Source organism: Neolamprologus multifasciatus, chromosome 22, assembly GCF_963576455.1.
Source record: "Neolamprologus multifasciatus chromosome 22, fNeoMul1.2, whole genome shotgun sequence".
Lineage (NCBI taxonomy): Eukaryota > Metazoa > Chordata > Actinopteri > Cichliformes > Cichlidae > Neolamprologus > Neolamprologus multifasciatus.
Genome location: NC_140459.1, coordinates 4,413,096 through 4,430,407, shown reverse-complemented (window position 1 = coordinate 4,430,407; position 17,312 = coordinate 4,413,096). Strand labels below are relative to the sequence as shown.

The 17,312-nt window shown below is 40.6% G+C and overlaps 1 protein-coding gene and 1 long non-coding RNA gene across 2 annotated transcripts in view; both read left to right on the top strand.

Moving 5' to 3' along the window:
• Positions 1-11,297, top strand: part of cacng7a (calcium channel, voltage-dependent, gamma subunit 7a) — a 58,420-nt gene extending 47,123 nt beyond the window's left edge. Inside the window, exon 7 of the mRNA XM_085148375.1 lies at positions 4,794-11,297. Within this exon, the coding sequence (XP_085004501.1) occupies positions 4,794-5,315 (522 nt within the window). The 3' untranslated portion in view covers positions 5,316-11,297. The remainder of the gene's footprint in view (positions 1-4,793) is intronic.
• The window catches only part of LOC146492682 (uncharacterized), a 147,754-nt gene that overhangs the window by 41,305 nt on the left and 89,137 nt on the right, over positions 1-17,312 (top strand). The window lies entirely within an intron of this gene.

Here is a 17,312-nt window from a genome sequence, read left to right as displayed (position 1 = left end):
CCTTAATGTTCACACAGAGATTGTTTGGATGTCGACCACGCTGTCTAACCATGTGCACACACACACGCATGCACGCTTGCTGAAAATGCAGACTTATTCAGCTAAACACACACATTTAAAAAGTGCCTGCGTAGGAGCCCGTCATCCCGCCCGCATCAATATTCATAAATGTTAATAGCTTGAATACTTGAGGGCAGCAGCTCTGTCGCAGCACAGCTTCATATGCATCCAAATATTCCTCACTGGGAGAAAGAGGGTGCTCCACTCCTCCTTCATCCTTCATTCCTTCCATTTCATCTCTGTCCCTTTTGTCTTCTTTCCCTTTCCCTGCTGCCTCTTCTCTGCCTAACTCAAGTCTTTTCTCTCTTTATATGTCCTCTACTTTTATCTCGTCTCTTTCTCTCTCCTTTTATCTTCAGTTCTTTAATCCTCTCTTGTCCCCTCCTTCTTCTTATCTCCTCTGCTGTCCTCTTGCATGGTGTGGCTTAACTTCATATTTTGCGCTCTTCTCTCTTACTTCATATTGTACCATTTCTTCCCTTCCCACTTCTTTTTTCCACCATCGTTTCTTTGATCTCAGTCCTCCCTCTTCAGTTATCTTTCAGTCTATAATCCTGTTTTCTTCTCCTCCAGTCCTCGCTTAAATCTTTGACTCATGTTTTCTTGCTTAGCTTTTGCTTTGATTCTTCTGTTAATTTTTTTAATTCACGTCCCGTCTTTATTTTTGTCCTCAATTTCCTCTAAATTTGTCTTATTTATTCCAATTTTTATATCCTTTCTTCTATCCTCCCATCTTGTTTCCCATCTTTCGTGCCCATAAAGTGGCTGTCATCTGTCTTTATCGCGTCTTCACCTGCTGTAATCACACGCTCCTCCTAATCTTCTATTAGTCTTGCCCCTCTTTTCCTATTTAATCCTCTTTTCGCTCATTTACCCGTCGTCTTTCCATTCCTTTGACATGGGTTTATCCGTCTTAGCATCTTTACTTATGCATGTGTCACCTCTACTTTCTTTTTTTTGCTTTTCTAATCATCCGTTCACTCGCTTCCCCCCCTTTTTTTACATGTTTTATCACTTCATTCCTTCAGCTTACTTCCGCTCCTTTTATTTATTTTCTTCAACTCTTCTTCTAACCTGCGCTGGAATAGCAAAGAACATTTAACGACACAATTTTTCTGTCACACACACACACGCGTTCATCAGCATTCAGGTTCCAGGGTTGTTGTAGCGATGATGTTGTGGATGAATAGTGAATGAGCTGTGAATGCTCAGCGGATGCCCGGGTGAAAACATGAATACATTTTTGATAATGGCTCATTCCGCTGAGGAGCGCCGAGCCTTTTTGTCAACTCTCTGCAAAATTAGTACGGATTTATTTCATCCCCCCACCCTCCTCCTTATGGTGTGTTGCACTTTAGGGAGGATGATGCTGATTCTTGTGTTTAGCAAATCTTTATGCGTATGGGAATTTTCTGGGAACTCTGCATTCTTCACTTTTGCTCCCTTAGGCAATGCAGATGTTGTCGTGTCATGGATGGAGAGAGAGAGGGGCCTGTCCCCGCTTCATCTAAGTTATGGTTTTTTTTGGAAGACATTGTCAATGCATCAGTGTCACTTGCATTGCTGTCTATCCTAAACTATATTACTAGAGCTGTTTTGAATATTGCCAGTCAGATCTGAAATTCTATAGCCAGTAGGTATGTTTTGGATTATACATGTGATTTCAATCATTTTACATATTTTTAGAAGCTAACTTCTTCCACTATAAGAAAGATAGCAATAATATATATGCAATATTTCCAACAGTATTTGCTCGTCTGCCTTCACCTGCATGTGAACTTGAGTGATATCCCATTCTTAATCTATAGATTCTATCGCTACAAAGGATGTGATTAGGGATGCACCGATACCGATACCAGTATCGGCCCCGATACTGGTATCGGGGCCGATACTGTAAAATGTGTGTGTACTCATACTCGTAAAAGTTAACCGATACCATGAACCGATACCAACTTATTTCATTAATCAAAGGGTGGCTTGTCATTTTTGTTGTAGTTTTTTAGATTGGTCACTAGGGGGACATCCCGCGCTAAACAGGCACAGGGTTAGGCAAGTGAGACTGGCGGCTCCAGATAAAAAAGAGAAACTGGAGGCTGCTGTAGCTAGGCTAAACAAAATGTCAGCAGTGTGGAACAGCCAACTTTAACTCAGGTTTTGGAAAAGCGATGAAAAATGTCAAGAGAAAATCCACGGGCAGTTAAAATAACAGAGGCTCGACTCATTTTATCGCTCTGGATGACCAGCCAATGCCAGTTGTGGAAAACATAGGATTGCACCGTCTTCTCAGCATACTCGAGCTGCGATATGAAATTCCCAGCCGCCCATACATCAGGGAGATAATGGTGCCAAAACTTTCTGAAGAGGTAAAGACAAGCAGTGTGTGCGCGATGTCAGTCCTTGGTTTAACGGCACAGTGGACTGATGATCCACGAGCAGATGAGGAGTTCGTCAATGCCAAATACTTTCGTTATTTTGTTTGTATGTTTGTTTACAATATGGACACTCTGCAATAATTCAAAAGTTTATTTTATTCCAAACAGAAGTGTTTATTTATTATTCTGAAAGCTCGAGACAGTGCCAATAGTTCAGTGATATTTTGTTAAATTACAATGTGGAGACTCTGCAATAATTTAACAGAAGTGCTTATTTTTCACTTGAAATTTTTTTGTGGTCATTTTTATTAAGATATTATTTATTATCGGCATCCAATTCATTGCATTTGTGTGTGTGTGGTAGAAGTATCGTTTTTTGTACTCTGTATCAGCAAGTACTCAGATCCAAGTATCGGTATCGTATCGGTTTGAAAAAATTGGTATCGTTGCATCCCTAGATGTGATGTCGACACACCCTTTGCAGCTATAACAGCTTCAAAATCCTTTGGGGATTTTAGAAAGTGCCTTTGTGAGCTCAGACACTGATGTTGGAGATAAAGGTCTGGCTTGGTTTCTGCTCTAATTCATCCCAAAGGTGTTCTGTTGGGTTGAGGTCAGGACTGTGTGCAAGGCTCTCGATGTGAGATACTCAACATGTTGGTGTTATTCCTGGATCTACAAAACGTTGGTCGCTCTGTTTTTTAAAGATTTTTCATGAAAGGACATCGGCAAGTTATTGTCCAAGCTGCAAAGCTATGACATCATAATTATGTGATTTGTCAGATGCAATGTTGATCCTAGAAAAACATCAACACAATGATATCAGATAGACCGTGCAAGCCAATCAAGTTCTTCCACACCAAACTCAATCGTCTATGTCTGTAAGGTCCTTCCTCTGTGCACTGGTGCATGTTGGGACTGCATAATGATTACAGTTTCTTCTTTTTGAATGAAGGTTTATAGTCCCAAAGCATAGCTTCTATATCTTACTATAGATGATAGGGAAGAAGTCTACCTGCAACTAAACCTGAGCTGTGATTACAAATATTAGCCATAAGCAAAAGCTACTAAATTGGTCTTCTCCTTTAAGGTCATTGTTCCCATGGACCTCAAACTTGTTTCACAAACAAATATCAAATTCTTTCATCGCTGGTGGAGAGATGGGACTCAACCAAGAGGTCAAATAGCAGTTTTCAATGCAAGAGTCCATTGTGTCCAAGCCACAATTCACTCGCTGGGTCCACGTCCTCATTTGAGATTGGACAGCATTTTAGTAGATAAAGGTAAATGGCTTGGACATGAATTGAGCTGCAGTTCAGGGAAGGCTGAGAAGGGGACTGGCAGTGGCTCTCGGGCCTGGCAGATCCCCATGTACTAATGAGAAGCGAAGAAGTTAAAGAATTGAAAAGGGGACGGAGGGTGGGGCACGTAAATGAGAATAAACAGGGGGAACATATATAGATGAGAACCGGAAGGAGCGTGTTTGGAGGCATGGTTCTGCTCCTGAAATTCAGATACTTTATCTCCAAAAAGAAACATCAGGTCAGCACCTTCTCTCACCCCAACCGGTCGCAGCAGATGGCCCCGCCCCTCCCTGAGCCTGGTTCTGCCGGAGGTTTCTTCCTGTTAAAAGGGAGTTTTTCCTTCCCACTGTCGCCAAAGTGCTTGCTCATAGGGGGTCATATGATTGTTGGGTTTTTCTCTGTATCTATGAAGCGCCTTGAGGCGACTTTTGTTGTGATTTGGCGCTATATAAATAAAATTGAATTGAATTGAATTGAAAGCACAATGGTGTTACTTTTCTCGACATTCATGGACTTGTCGAGTTGACGTTGTCCCCCCTGATTCACTCAGGATCACACTCAAAGATGCAAATGCAAGTGGTCATTACCAATAAGTTTGATGTGTCACATGGCCCTCTTCCTATTGAAAAAAACAAAAGTTGTATCCAAGATGGCCGACTTCTAAATGGCCACCATGGTCACCACCCATCTTGAGGAGTTTGCCCCCTCACATATACTAATGTGCCACAAACAGGACTTTAATATCACCAACCATTCCCATGTTGTTACAGTGTATCCATATAAATGGCCCACCCTGTACAGTGTATTGCCACAATGATGGGCTGTGGAGAGAATTACATTGTTTTTGTTTGGAAAAGCATGGCAGACATGCTGTATCACTGCAGAGGACTGTGTTTAAAAAGCCAGATTAATCGAGCGAGATACATCATGCTTAACAACAAACCTAAAAAAAACGAAAGAAAAACTAATCAGACCCAATAATATGACCACTGGATGAATCTACAAAACGACAAACAGGATATCCTGTAACGTTGCAGTATTTTGTTTGTGTCTCCAGGGTGCAGGAGTGATGTCTGTCTACCTCTTCATGAAGCGTTACGCTGAGGAGGAGCTTTACCGGCCCCACCCTGCACTGTACCGCCCCCGCATGTCTGACTGCAGCGACTACAGCGGCCAGTACCTCCACCCAGACTCCTGGGCTCCACCACAGCGAGGCCGCAGTGCCTCCGATGTCTCCTCTGACATCTCCATCCAGCTCAACCAAACTCCACCCCAGCAGTCGTTTCCCAAGGGGGGCAGCAGCTCCCAGGCAACACCCTCTTCCTCTGGACCGTCATCAGCTGCCAGCTACCAGCTCCAACCAGCTTCTTCCTCCTCCACCTCCTCCTCATATCCACATCCTCTTCACCCAGGTGCCACCTCCACCCTGTCCAGGGGTTCACATATCCACTCCCACCCTCAGCCACACCCTCACCCGAGTGGGCCCGCACCCCAGTCCCTGCCTATGGCGGCGCCACCCTCTGCCGTGCCTCCTCCACGCTACCACGCACACATGCGAATGAGCGCCTCGCCATGCTAGGCTACATATGGAGGGAAAAACACATCTGGGGTTGGGGATGAGGGTTAGATTGGGTCTGTTACAGCGCTTATACACCACACGACAAAAACACACACGAACACAGATCCCGTAGCCGCCAAGTGTGTGGGAGGAAGGGTTGTAGCAAAGAAGTAGAAGAAGTGAGGTTTAAGGAGATCAGAAAAGAGGAGAGAAAAGAGGGGAGGAGGTGAAGAGAAGCAGGTGGGCGGAGGGATGACTCACTGCTGATGCTGAGCCCGAGATGAAGACAGACACTCAACAAAACTTTTAACACGCTGGGAGGGAACATGGGAGGGAGTGAGAGATACGACGATTAGTAGCAACAAGACGTTTGTGGGGTTTCTGACGGGTACATTCATCATCACGGCCATGATACACAGGCAACAGTGTCAAACAGCACAGGAAACAGGAAGCTGAATCATTTCCAAAATGCTGTCCATTCACAAAAACAACATAAATGTTGAATTATGAATCATATGAAAACATTACCCAAATTTCTTGTAATTAATGTTTTCATATTTTTGTGAATGTGGTTGGGAAGGTCGATGCAGTATCTTGATTACTTTAGAAATAAATCGTGGTTTTATGGACGTAACCCCTTAGTAATGATTATTAAAAAATATGTATATTATTATAATTATTGTTTACATTTTGGTATTTGTCCATAAGGGAAGTTACATGCAGTAGACATTTGAGGGTGTTACATCCAACACAGCTCACAGTTTTCAGAGAATACATCTAAATTTGACTCCAGTCGTCTCAGTTAAACTTTGACCATTGAATGTTTGTTTGCACATTTTCACATTGTGTAAACCATATTTATTTTATATCTTTAAAATCTGGTTCACAACTAGGATGGACCATTTTTTAAGGCTATTTATTCTGATTTAAAACAAAATTAGCTTGATTTTATTTAGTAATTTATTTCATTTTACAACAAAAAAATAAATATAAGAGTTTTAATTAAATTTCAGAAAACATTTATCTTGATGGAAGAAAAGTTTAGAAAAAAAGTAAATAAAAGTACTTTTATTTCCCACAGATTCCCATATTAATCCAAAAGGCCAATGGAAAAATCCTTTTTTCCATTGGCCATTAGAAATTTCTAATCTGCAGTTTGAGCTATAAAACAAAACAAAAAGACATCCCTGCATTACTGCATCATTTTACAGTGCAGATGTAAATAAATAAATAAAATGTGGTGTAAAAAGGCCAGCAGACAAGCTCTAATAAGGCCTAGCTACTTTAACATATTAAAAAAAAATGTTATTAGTGTTTATTGAAATAAAACATTATTTAAAGCTGGAATTTCCAGGTGTATTTAAATTTAACACCACCACATCCTTCAGTTCTTCCCAACCCTGTTCATGAAAAACCATCTTTATGATGCAGAGTGCCCAGTGTATTAATAATCAGTATCACTTATCACTTTTGCCCTTGTACCATGACCTACAGGTACAACCAGAGGTAAACTGTGTATTAATAGAGATTTATACTTCTAATGTACAGATCTTCTTCTCCCTCTTCTGCGATCTTGCTGAAATAAATGTTCTCCCATATGTTTAAGATGTTTTAGCTATCAAATTTTCTAAGTTGTTTGTATCAGAAGTTGGAAGCTTTGAGAATGAATGTTTAACATTTTGAAGACTGAAGCAGAAGATGTAACTGAGACTTTTTAACTGAGCACAGTCAAAGAGCATCTGTGGGAGCTTCACAGGTTGAAGGTCTCCATGACCTGAGCGTCTCTTTCAGCGGTGATCACCCATGGTACAATCAAACTGGATGCCTTGGAGTTTTAATGTTGGCGCCATGAACTTAGAATTTATTGTCTTAGATGTATACTTAATACTACATGCAGATATGAGAAAATGTAAAACCAGGTGGAGATTGGATTTCATTTGAATCTATTCAATTCACTAAAAGAACTCCAATAGGACTGAACTTACCTTGCCTTTTTTACTTGGTTGGTTTATAAGGAGTTATTAATAATTGATTATCTACCAGTTTTCTAAAGTAAATATCCAAGGAAGATGGCTCTTTCCATTTGTAGTGATTTATATTTGGCGCTTTGTTTCTGCTCTGTCTGACGTAGCCTGACGTAGCAACAGCAGCAGCAAACTCTCAGAGCTTCCATCAGTGACAACAGATGTGTCATTAAGGCCTCGGTCACACAGGTCAGTGATGCCCAGGCAACCTCTGGTTACTACGGAAAATATCTAAATTCCCTAAAAAAGTTGGTAAATACTGAATGTTCCTGGTTGTCACTAGGTGAAATTGATTGCAAAGGAGGTGCTGCACCAACAACCTCCTTGTGATTGCATTGGTGGCTAGCAGATTGCCACAGTTGCCTGTAGTTTGCATGGCAGATACCAACTTGTCTGCAAACACTTGCCAACTGCTCTCTGAGCTGTAGTGGAATACATGGAATTTGAAGGGCAATACAAACCAGAAATGGAAAATGTTTGCCTTCAAGTAAAAGTTGTGCCTTCCCGCTGCAACTAATACTTTTATTTTGAAGGCCGTTGGTCTCTTTTTCTGGTTTATGTCGCACTCTTCACAGTTTTACTACCACTTAGTAGTACCACCACCATGTAGTTGGCACATGTTTGCAGACATCGGCATTTTTAATGCAAACTACAGATGACTGCCGCTTCCTGTTAGCAACTACAAGGAGGTTTTTAGTGCAACATTGTAACAACAATGTAACAACAACAAAGTAACTGATTACAGAATATACATTTTCTGGTAAGAGAATGTACATGTTTCACTTGTAAGCGGTGGTTACTAGATGGTCAGTCTTTAAGCCTGTGTGATTGGGGCCTTAGTCAGATACTGCATGACAAGGACAAGCCTGGGTTTAGGTAGACTGCGAAAGCATTTTGAATCCCGATAGCTTAAATTGTGTGAACTCTGTGAGGTTTGACAATGAAATGATCTAACAGTGTTTAACTTTGGTGCACTTTGGTGACGGTGTTCTTACCTGAACTGACAGGTTCATAATGGAATCTCAATCTTCCTGGTTTGTTATAATGAAATAGTGTGTTTATATAAAGAACAGATGGAGGTCGAGGCTTTGATGAACATAAACTTGGATGGAGAGCAAACTAAAAATGGGTATGATTCCAGGTTTTCGTGCTTTAATATGTATTTAGCTTAGCACTTTAAAGTTTAAAAACACTTTTAATCTGCACATTTTAAATCCTCATAATATGAATCTTTTTTAAAACAGCAAGAAAGAAAATTTAAGGTCACCTATGTTTACAGTTTGTAGCATAACAGAAAAATGTTAGTTTTTAATATTACAGAGAGCAAGTTTGGGATTATTTGGAATGATTTGGATGTTATTTAGAGGTATATTGAAAAAATTAACTGAATAAAGCTTCTGATTCTGAGTACCTATAAATATGTTACTATGAAACACATTTTCCAGTTTGCCTCCTATCCAAGTTCTCCTGTTGCACAGTGACCAGAAAGATTGCTTGTTTTTGTAGCATATTAACAATCATGCCTAGCATAGGGCATCGTTTGTAGCCATTTTTAGACCTACTGGGGAGAAATGTTACGCTTACAGCCTGTGATACTGTTAACGAAAAACATTGTAGCAAATTAATTGCAGTGTTAATAGCATATTTTATGAATATTTGCTATGTGAAAATGAAATAGAAAATTCTTTAGCAGCTGATTATGAGAGCTTCTGCTTTATGTTTTGAGATGTTTATTTTAAATGCCAAAGCTGAGCATCCTTGCTGTGTAGCGAGCACACACACACACACTAACACAAACAGACACACACACACAGATATATTTATGTAGCTGACCTCTGAGGGTTTTTTTCTCGATACAAATAAATCAGAACGGTGTTTTTGAGGACATCACATTAGAGATGTAGAGCTCTGACTCCGTGAACCACTTTTCAAAAGTTTACTTAATTCAGCGCAGACGTTTCCTCAGACTGTGATTCGGGTGTATATATGTTCTCACTGTATATTCTTTATGCCAGTTACCCTGGATATGTTTACATTATCAATGATAGGGGAAAAGTTTACATTAATGATTCATGATCAGACAATAATTGGCCATGTTATTACTAAAACATGATGGTTCCAATAGAGACTTTTGTTTTCAATATTCCTGAAAATGTACTATTTGCAGGATTTTAATCTGCCAGCAGTGTTTTGTTTAAAAGTTTAAAACCAATAAAGCTTGCCTGGTTCCAGCCTCCTTTGTGTTTAGTTGTTCATAATGTGCACTCATTTAAAAACTCTTTGAGCAGTAGTTTGGAGACAGTTTGTTTGTTAATTAAAATTGATCGAAAGATTGTTAAATAAATGGAAAAAATGGGGAAATAAAATGTTATGCGTCACTCGTGTTTAAAACTGTTATAATTTTGTCAGTCGATAGTTTATATAAAGACACAATTGAAGGTTGAAGTGGTAGGTGATCATAAATGTGACCAAATGAAGTCCGTGTTTACACTGTGAGTGGTAGATCTTACTTTACTCACTAGCAAATACAAATACATGGATGCTCTTTTCTGAAACCTGGAATGACCAAAATTTCAAAAACAGACTCGGTCACTGATTTCACATCATACTGAGTGAAACACTGAGTCCATAATTCCAACAGCAAAGTGGTCACATAGGCCAGGGCAAATGGCCATTTTCCCTGAGGTGTTTTTGCAATCACAGGTATCGCCTCCTAGTGGCCATTAAAAAAAATACAGGTTTAAGGCACTTCTGCACTGGCATCACTTTTCACACAGCCATATTTTATACTGCCTATAGTGTAAATCGGGGTGGGCATTTCATATATTTCTGGCTCTGTATGATGTCATAAGAGAGAGGATAAAACGGTTATCTCAAGCTCATGGCTCTGTGTATGAGACCAGAAGCTCCACCTGCACCCACCTCCTGCCTACGGTTTCTTTTTTCGAGTGACAAGCGCAGCCAATCACAAAAACTTAAATGGGCAGCTGAAAGAGCTTCTTTTAGACAGAGTGACTGAACCAGATTATAGTGAAGTATGAATCATACCAAAGTGTTCCGGAGTCAATGAATGAAAATACGGAAGTACAACAGGTCCATGTTTAAAAGGACTAAATACGATGGTTTTAACATAATGCGTCATGATGGATATCACTGCTGAACTAGTCAGTTATCTCAGTAATAAGTGATCTCCAGTCCTTAGCAATCCAACTGGGATTATTTTTAACATTTTCACCATTTTTCCACCTTTCACCACACATCCTGGGCTACTGAGGGCAAAGGCTTCAAATGTCACAGGAGAAAAAAATCCAGATCAGGTTACACAGTGAGTGAAAAATTGATTAGTTCAGAAACATATCTGCATGTCTTGATATCAGCACTTATGTAACAATGGCAAGCCTGAAAATGAAATGCATTATGGCCCCTTATTAAAGCATGACTCACCTCTTGCATAACACATTTGCTTACTAAATCGTTTTGATGTTATATTTTTGTGGAATATTAAATGATATTAAATGATTATATTATATTTATTCCAGAATGCACCAAACCAGTATAATTTCTGTATAAGAGCACACCATAGATAAATTACATAACTTTGCGCTGATGTTTCTGCAGTCAGTAACTAAGGAACACCAAACAGTTTTGAACCAGAAGGCTTCAGCGCTACCTGGCTAACTTTTTTGAGGCATTGCAGGTAAAACTATTCCTGTTGTAGCATTGTTTAATGTTGTGTTTTAGAACTTAACTGTCATCTTTGCTGCAGAAGCATTTAGCATTAGTGATGGTAAATTTGATTCTTTTTACTGAATCGAGTTTTAATGAGTCACTCACCAAAGTGAATCGGGTTTTTTGAGTCATTTGATTCACTGAGTCAGTTGACCAGAGAGTGCAAAAAATTTACATTTTCACTCAAACTTAATTTGTTTCTCTTTTCATGTAAATCCCACTGCTAAGATGAATGATTCTAAAAAAACAACAACTATTTTATAGAGCAAAAAAGAGCAAAAACATTTCTAAAATTAAGGAGGGAGGGGGTTAGTGAGTCCTGAGTGATTCGTTCGCTCTATGATTCAGCACAGGAGGTAGGGGGTGAGCGAGTCCTGAGTGATTCGCTTACGCTTACGATTCAGCACAGGAGGGAGGGGGTGAGTGAGTGAGTGATTCTTTCGCTCGCTCTATGATTCAGCACAGGAGGGAGGGGGTGAGCGAGTCCTGAGTGATTCGCTTACGCTTACGATTCAGCACAGGAGGGAGGGGGTTAGTGAGTCCTGAGTGATTCGTTCGCTCTATGATTCAACACAGGAGGTAGGGGGTTAGTGAGTCCTGAGTGATTCGTTCGCTCTATGATTCAGCACAGGAGGGAGGGGGTTAGTGAGTCCTGAGTGATTCGTTCGCTCTATGATTCAGCACAGGAGGGAGGGGGTTAGTGAGTCCTGAGTGATTCGTTCGCTCTATGATTCAGCACAGGAGGGAGGGGGTTAGTGAGTCCTGAGTGATTCGTTCGCTCTATGATTCAGCACAGGAGGGAGGGGGTGAGCGAGTCCTGAGTGATTTGCTTACGCTTACGATTCAGCACATGAAGGGAGGGGGTGAGTAGCTCAAATGTGCTGTTAGCATGTTAGCAGAGCGATGCTACTGTGAACCGAGGAGCTATTTTCTTGATGTGAGCTTCTACTCAGGGTTTTTTCTTCCAGTTCAGAGCAGAAATGCTTTTGTTAAGAAACTGGCTGTTGTTTTTTTCCCCCCCACAATTTTAATTATAAGCTAGATATATTTCTACTAAGCGAATTAGTTTGCTAACAGAAACAGGGATGAGTCAGTGAGTCAGTTGGGCTTGTGAATCATGATTCATGAGTCAGTAAAGTGATTCTCGAGTACTGAACGATTCGTTCACGAATCGAACATCACTATTTAGCATTATGTATGGCATGGCAAGTTGCAAATGTTCACAAAATGCAGTAGCATCAGTAAAACTTTTAAAATTGTATTTCTCAGCATACCATGGTGAAATTTGCATGATGTACAAGTAAGTATGTAGTGCATTACATGTGTACTAGGAATGGGAATTGAGAAACTCATTCCCAGTTCTTGCCAGTTCAATTCCTTGGAATTGCTAGTCTGCCTCCCTTTGGCTCTGCTTGTACTTGCCGATTTTAGTCAGTGTGCTGGAGGGGAAAATTAGTCTACAGCCTGGATATGGAGATTACTTTGATTTTTATTGCACAAAGGGATGAGAGCGCGATAGGAAAGTGCAAACTGCATCCAGCAGCTGCATTATGCTGCTAACACAACTTAAGCTCTTTGCTAACATCTGCACAGGCAGCACGCTAATGCTAAACTAGCAAAGAACCGAGAGTGATGAGCTGAGTGTATTTCAACCCCAGCCCAGCAGCCAGACCCTGAACTTCAACGGGTGTGATGAACAGCAGCCTATACAATGTGTTTCAAGTCAGTTTAGGGAGGAAGATGGAAGTAATGTAACAAGTAGTGTAACAAATTTGCGTTTGTTACACTACTTTACATTCTGGCATGGGGCAGGGTGCCATAGACACTACGTAAATGTAAGTTCTCTAAATTCTCAGTAGTCAAGAACTGAGTCCCTTCCTGTATTTACTTTTGTTGCTCCTGTCTTCAACACAACTGGACAATAAGCAGACTAAACATATTCATGCAGTTTGTAATGATGCACTTTAGGATGCTTGGAGTTCACTTGGATGCTTTTCTGTGAGGAAACTGAAACCACTGCGAAGTGTAACCACTTCCCAGTGCTCCCCGTGTGGCTGAAGAACAGCTCGCTTTTCAGTGAAACTTCTCTGTATTAACATACTTGCCACCCTTCTACAACTCCTTTGAGTTCTCACCTCACAATTATTCTATGGGGCGTTTCTGTGGAACCCCTATTTGTGTACTCTGCTGGGATTACCAACCTCAGCGTCTCTCCCAATTACCTGTTCAGTCTCCTGAAAGTCTTCCTCGCTGGCATCTCTGCCTGTGCATGCTCACTGTATTCCAATAAATCAGTTAAACTATGATTTTGTCTGTTTTGGGTTTTACTTCAGAGCCCACTTTGCTTTATTTTCAATTCAATTTCTGACTGTTGGGTTTGAGTTTATTTCATCTACCTCGTGTTATTTATTGTGGGTCCTCGTGAACAACTCCACCGCCATTCCTGACATCCATCAATTTCCTTAAACTGCTTATCCAATTCAGGGTCGCGGGAAGGCAGGAGCCTGTTTCTGCTGTCATGAGACAAGAGATAAGGTACGCTGTGGACAGGTTTCCAGCACATCATGAGGCTAACACAGAGACACACAGACAAACAGCCATTGATTTTCACCTTTGCGCCCACAGTATGAATCGCTACCTAACATGCTAACCTAACATATAATGTGAGCTGTGTTCATTTGGTCCATTCCATTGGCTACTTTACAAAAAGGTGCTGCAGTTGTCTTCTAAGCCTCATCATCCTTCTCATTGTGGTCAGATGAGCCTCCTTGTTAACAGCATGTTATTAAACACATTAATCAAGCTATATTAAATAACTCGTCTGAATTGTGTCAGACCAGCTGCCCATAAAATGCCTGAAACTTCCTCTCTCTGATCAGAAGAGTGTGTTCCTGCTGCTCTAATGAAAAGTGCAGCTGTGAGCTCAGTGATGCAGACACCATTACATCATTCTCACTTCCAAGCAACGACAAGTTTGAAAGGAACTTGCAAACTTTATAATTAGTGTCTGTCCAGTTATCAGAAATCCCAAAGGGACAAGAACGTTGTCCAAAGTCAAATGGTCCATAACTGGGCTGGAATTTCTGCTATGTATTTTTATACTTTTATACCTTTTAAATATCCACAGGGCTCTCACTTAGGCCTCCTTTGTTCTTGAGGCTAATTACCTTTGTCTCAGGAACATTTCAGCTTGAAAAAAACAAAACAAAACTGAGTGACATCTATCAAAATCTATTGTTACATTCACTAAAGAAAAAATTTCCAAACTATTTTCGGCAGAGGAAAAGAGGACTAACTGACTAAAATGGTCACATTTATAAGCATCATCTTTAGTACTATGTTTTTGCATGCCTATGTTTTTGCATGCCTATGTTTTTGCATGCCTTCACCACAGAAAAAAGGAGACCTTTTTTGCGCCACGGACCGGTTTATGCCCGACAATATTTTCATGGACCGACCTTTAAGGTGTCGCGGATAAATACAACAAAATAAAACTAGTACCGGCACCGAAAAAAGAAATTTATTTATAACACACGTGAAAAGACCCAGGAAAACCGAGTAAACGATAAAAACGATAACAAAATAACGCTGAAAACCAATAAAATCCCTGAAAACTATACATTTCACACCTGAGCCTCAACTCTCGCGGCCCGGTACCAAAAGACTCATGGACCGGTACTGGTCCGAGGCCCGGGGGATGGGGACCGCTGCCTTAAACAATGTTGATGACCCTGTCTGCCTCAGCAGTTTATATTAGAATAAGGAAAATGCTAAACCAGGTATTTCAAACTCATTTTACATAATGAGCCACAGACAGACCACTTTGAGTGTGCTTGGCCTGTGATACTCCCTTTCCTATGGGTGTAAAGTTTAACTACGCAATTAATGCCCCAGTGGATGTCTCGAACAGTCAAAAAAGCTGTGAAACTTCTGAACGATAGTCAAAGGAGCTTGCAAAGAAAAGCGTCTGGACTTCTTTAAAGAAGTCCAGACGCTTTTCTTTGCAAGCTCCTTTGACTACGATGACCTGGATGACTGAGAACCTTCACAGACATTCTGAACGATAGTTAAATGTCCAAAATTTAGTTCCTCAAATGTGTTTTCCACAGCCTGTATGGTCCAGTGGGCTGGGCTGGAGCTTTTGTTGTGCCGATTCTGGTCCCTGGGCCTTAAGTTGGCATCCCTGGTCTAAACAGTGACTTTCAAGTGTTTTTGATTCAGCGCATATTTACTGAAATGAAACACAACATTTTTTGATCTGATAATAGCACTAGATGAATGTTTAAGAAACTACATTAAATGGAATATGTTATGGGACATGCATGTATGTGGGAAGCTCTCATGTTTAACATGACCTGCCTTAGTGGTGATGTGTGGAGTAGTTAGTGTGTTTTTCTACATCTCCTTTGAGGGCCATGGCTGTAGCCATCAGGTTGATTTCATCATAGAAGATCAAAGTGACCACAAGCTTGGCTGTTGCTCTTTAATGTTCTCTTTTTCAATACACAAGATATTTCTAGTTATTTTCCCAAATTCCAGTATTGCGGTTCACTGTTACATGCTGCTTCCTTCACTGAGTTTGTTGTGGCCTAGATGCTGAGCTATGAAATATGGGAACACATCGAAGAGTTGACTCTGGGAAACATGAATGTCATAACTAAATGTCATGGAAAAGTATCTAATAGTTGGAATATAGTTCAGATTATCCTAAACTGGTGCACTGACTGACCAACGCACTTCAACAATATTAATACAATACCTGAAATACCAAAAACTAAAGCAAAACATCACTTTACTGCAAAATCTCACGTACCTGAGTCGGGGCTTTTTCCCAGGTCTTGACAGTGTTATGAGTCTCTTCTTTTTTTGTGTAATCTCCGGCTGCCCGCTGTGTGACTGGACTGTGAATGCTGGTGGAAGTTTGGGCTTTTGCTGTCACTACAGAGAGGGACTGCAGTTCATTTCTAAATGTTTGTCTCTCTGGCCTGAACATTGATTTCCTCTCTGTCTGTCTTTATTGCCTTGGATCCCCTCCTTTGAATACTTCCAACACACACACACTATCTCTCTCTCTCTCTTTCGACTACCCCCCCCCCACCCCTCCCACCCAGCAGTCTTCTGATCCATATTGACTATCCATCTTAGTTTAGCTCCCTCTGTGTTCCTTATGAAGCCTGTAAAGCTTGTCCCACTCTGTCCGTTCTCCTTTCCACAGCCATTTTTCACCTCATTCTTATTTCTTTCTTTTTTCGTCTGTCTCACATGGCTGTAGGGCAACACAACTTTCATAATCATCAGAATCTGAGTCGTCTAACGTTTAGAACATGCAGATTCTGATCCAATAACTGTATTTGTACTCAAATCTTTTCCTACATGATGACAGTATGATGATCCTAATGTAAAGAAGAAAAAATAACTGGAATCATTTACAGATTTCATCTTGGTTTCCTTCATGGATCCTGTGAGAAACTCCTGAAAATTCCAAACTCACTTTGATGAAAGTGGATTTGGAAGAAGGTCATAGCCACCATAACATTCACTGGTTTGTGAGGTGTCACTATGAAGCCTCAAATTTGCAGTGTTGTCAGTGAATTCCAACAGTGTTGGTTAACAAAGTGTAGCAATCATCTGTGCGGCTGCATCATGTCAGTAACGTAGCCAGAGTTGTGACGACCTAATTCAGAACAGTATAAAATGTCTTTATTTTGTGTTTTCTCTTTTTTAAGCCAGACTTTTAGCACCTGTCCTGTACTCACTCAGCGATCATCAACCCCCTGCAGACATGCTTAAACTTTTAGGTCACTCCTAAAGATTTGGGAGTTCCACCCTGCTGTGTTTACGCCATATCTTGATTGTGAAGATCACTTAAATAAAAGTTTTAGCCATCTCATCATCATTCATTCTCATTTGCGAGTGGCACAAATAAGTAACCACAGGCTGGTATTTGGAAGTGTTTGGTCTCCTTGTTGTTTTGTCGACTATTGGGGGCAGAAAAGTTTATATATTGCAATATGAGACATTTTTAAAAAAGATTAACATGGTAATGCAGCAGTTGGCACTGTTTCCTCACGGCAAGTAGATACTGGGTCTAAACTTCCTAACGGGCCATAGGCGTAGATAGGAGCGTGGTTGCCAGGTTCTGTGATGTGTGGCATTCAGTGTTTACACCATATCTTGACCTGGGATAGGCTCCACACCCCTCTGCAACCTTAAACAAGGAAAACTGTAAAGAATTTGATGGATATTGATTTATGTTCCACTGCAC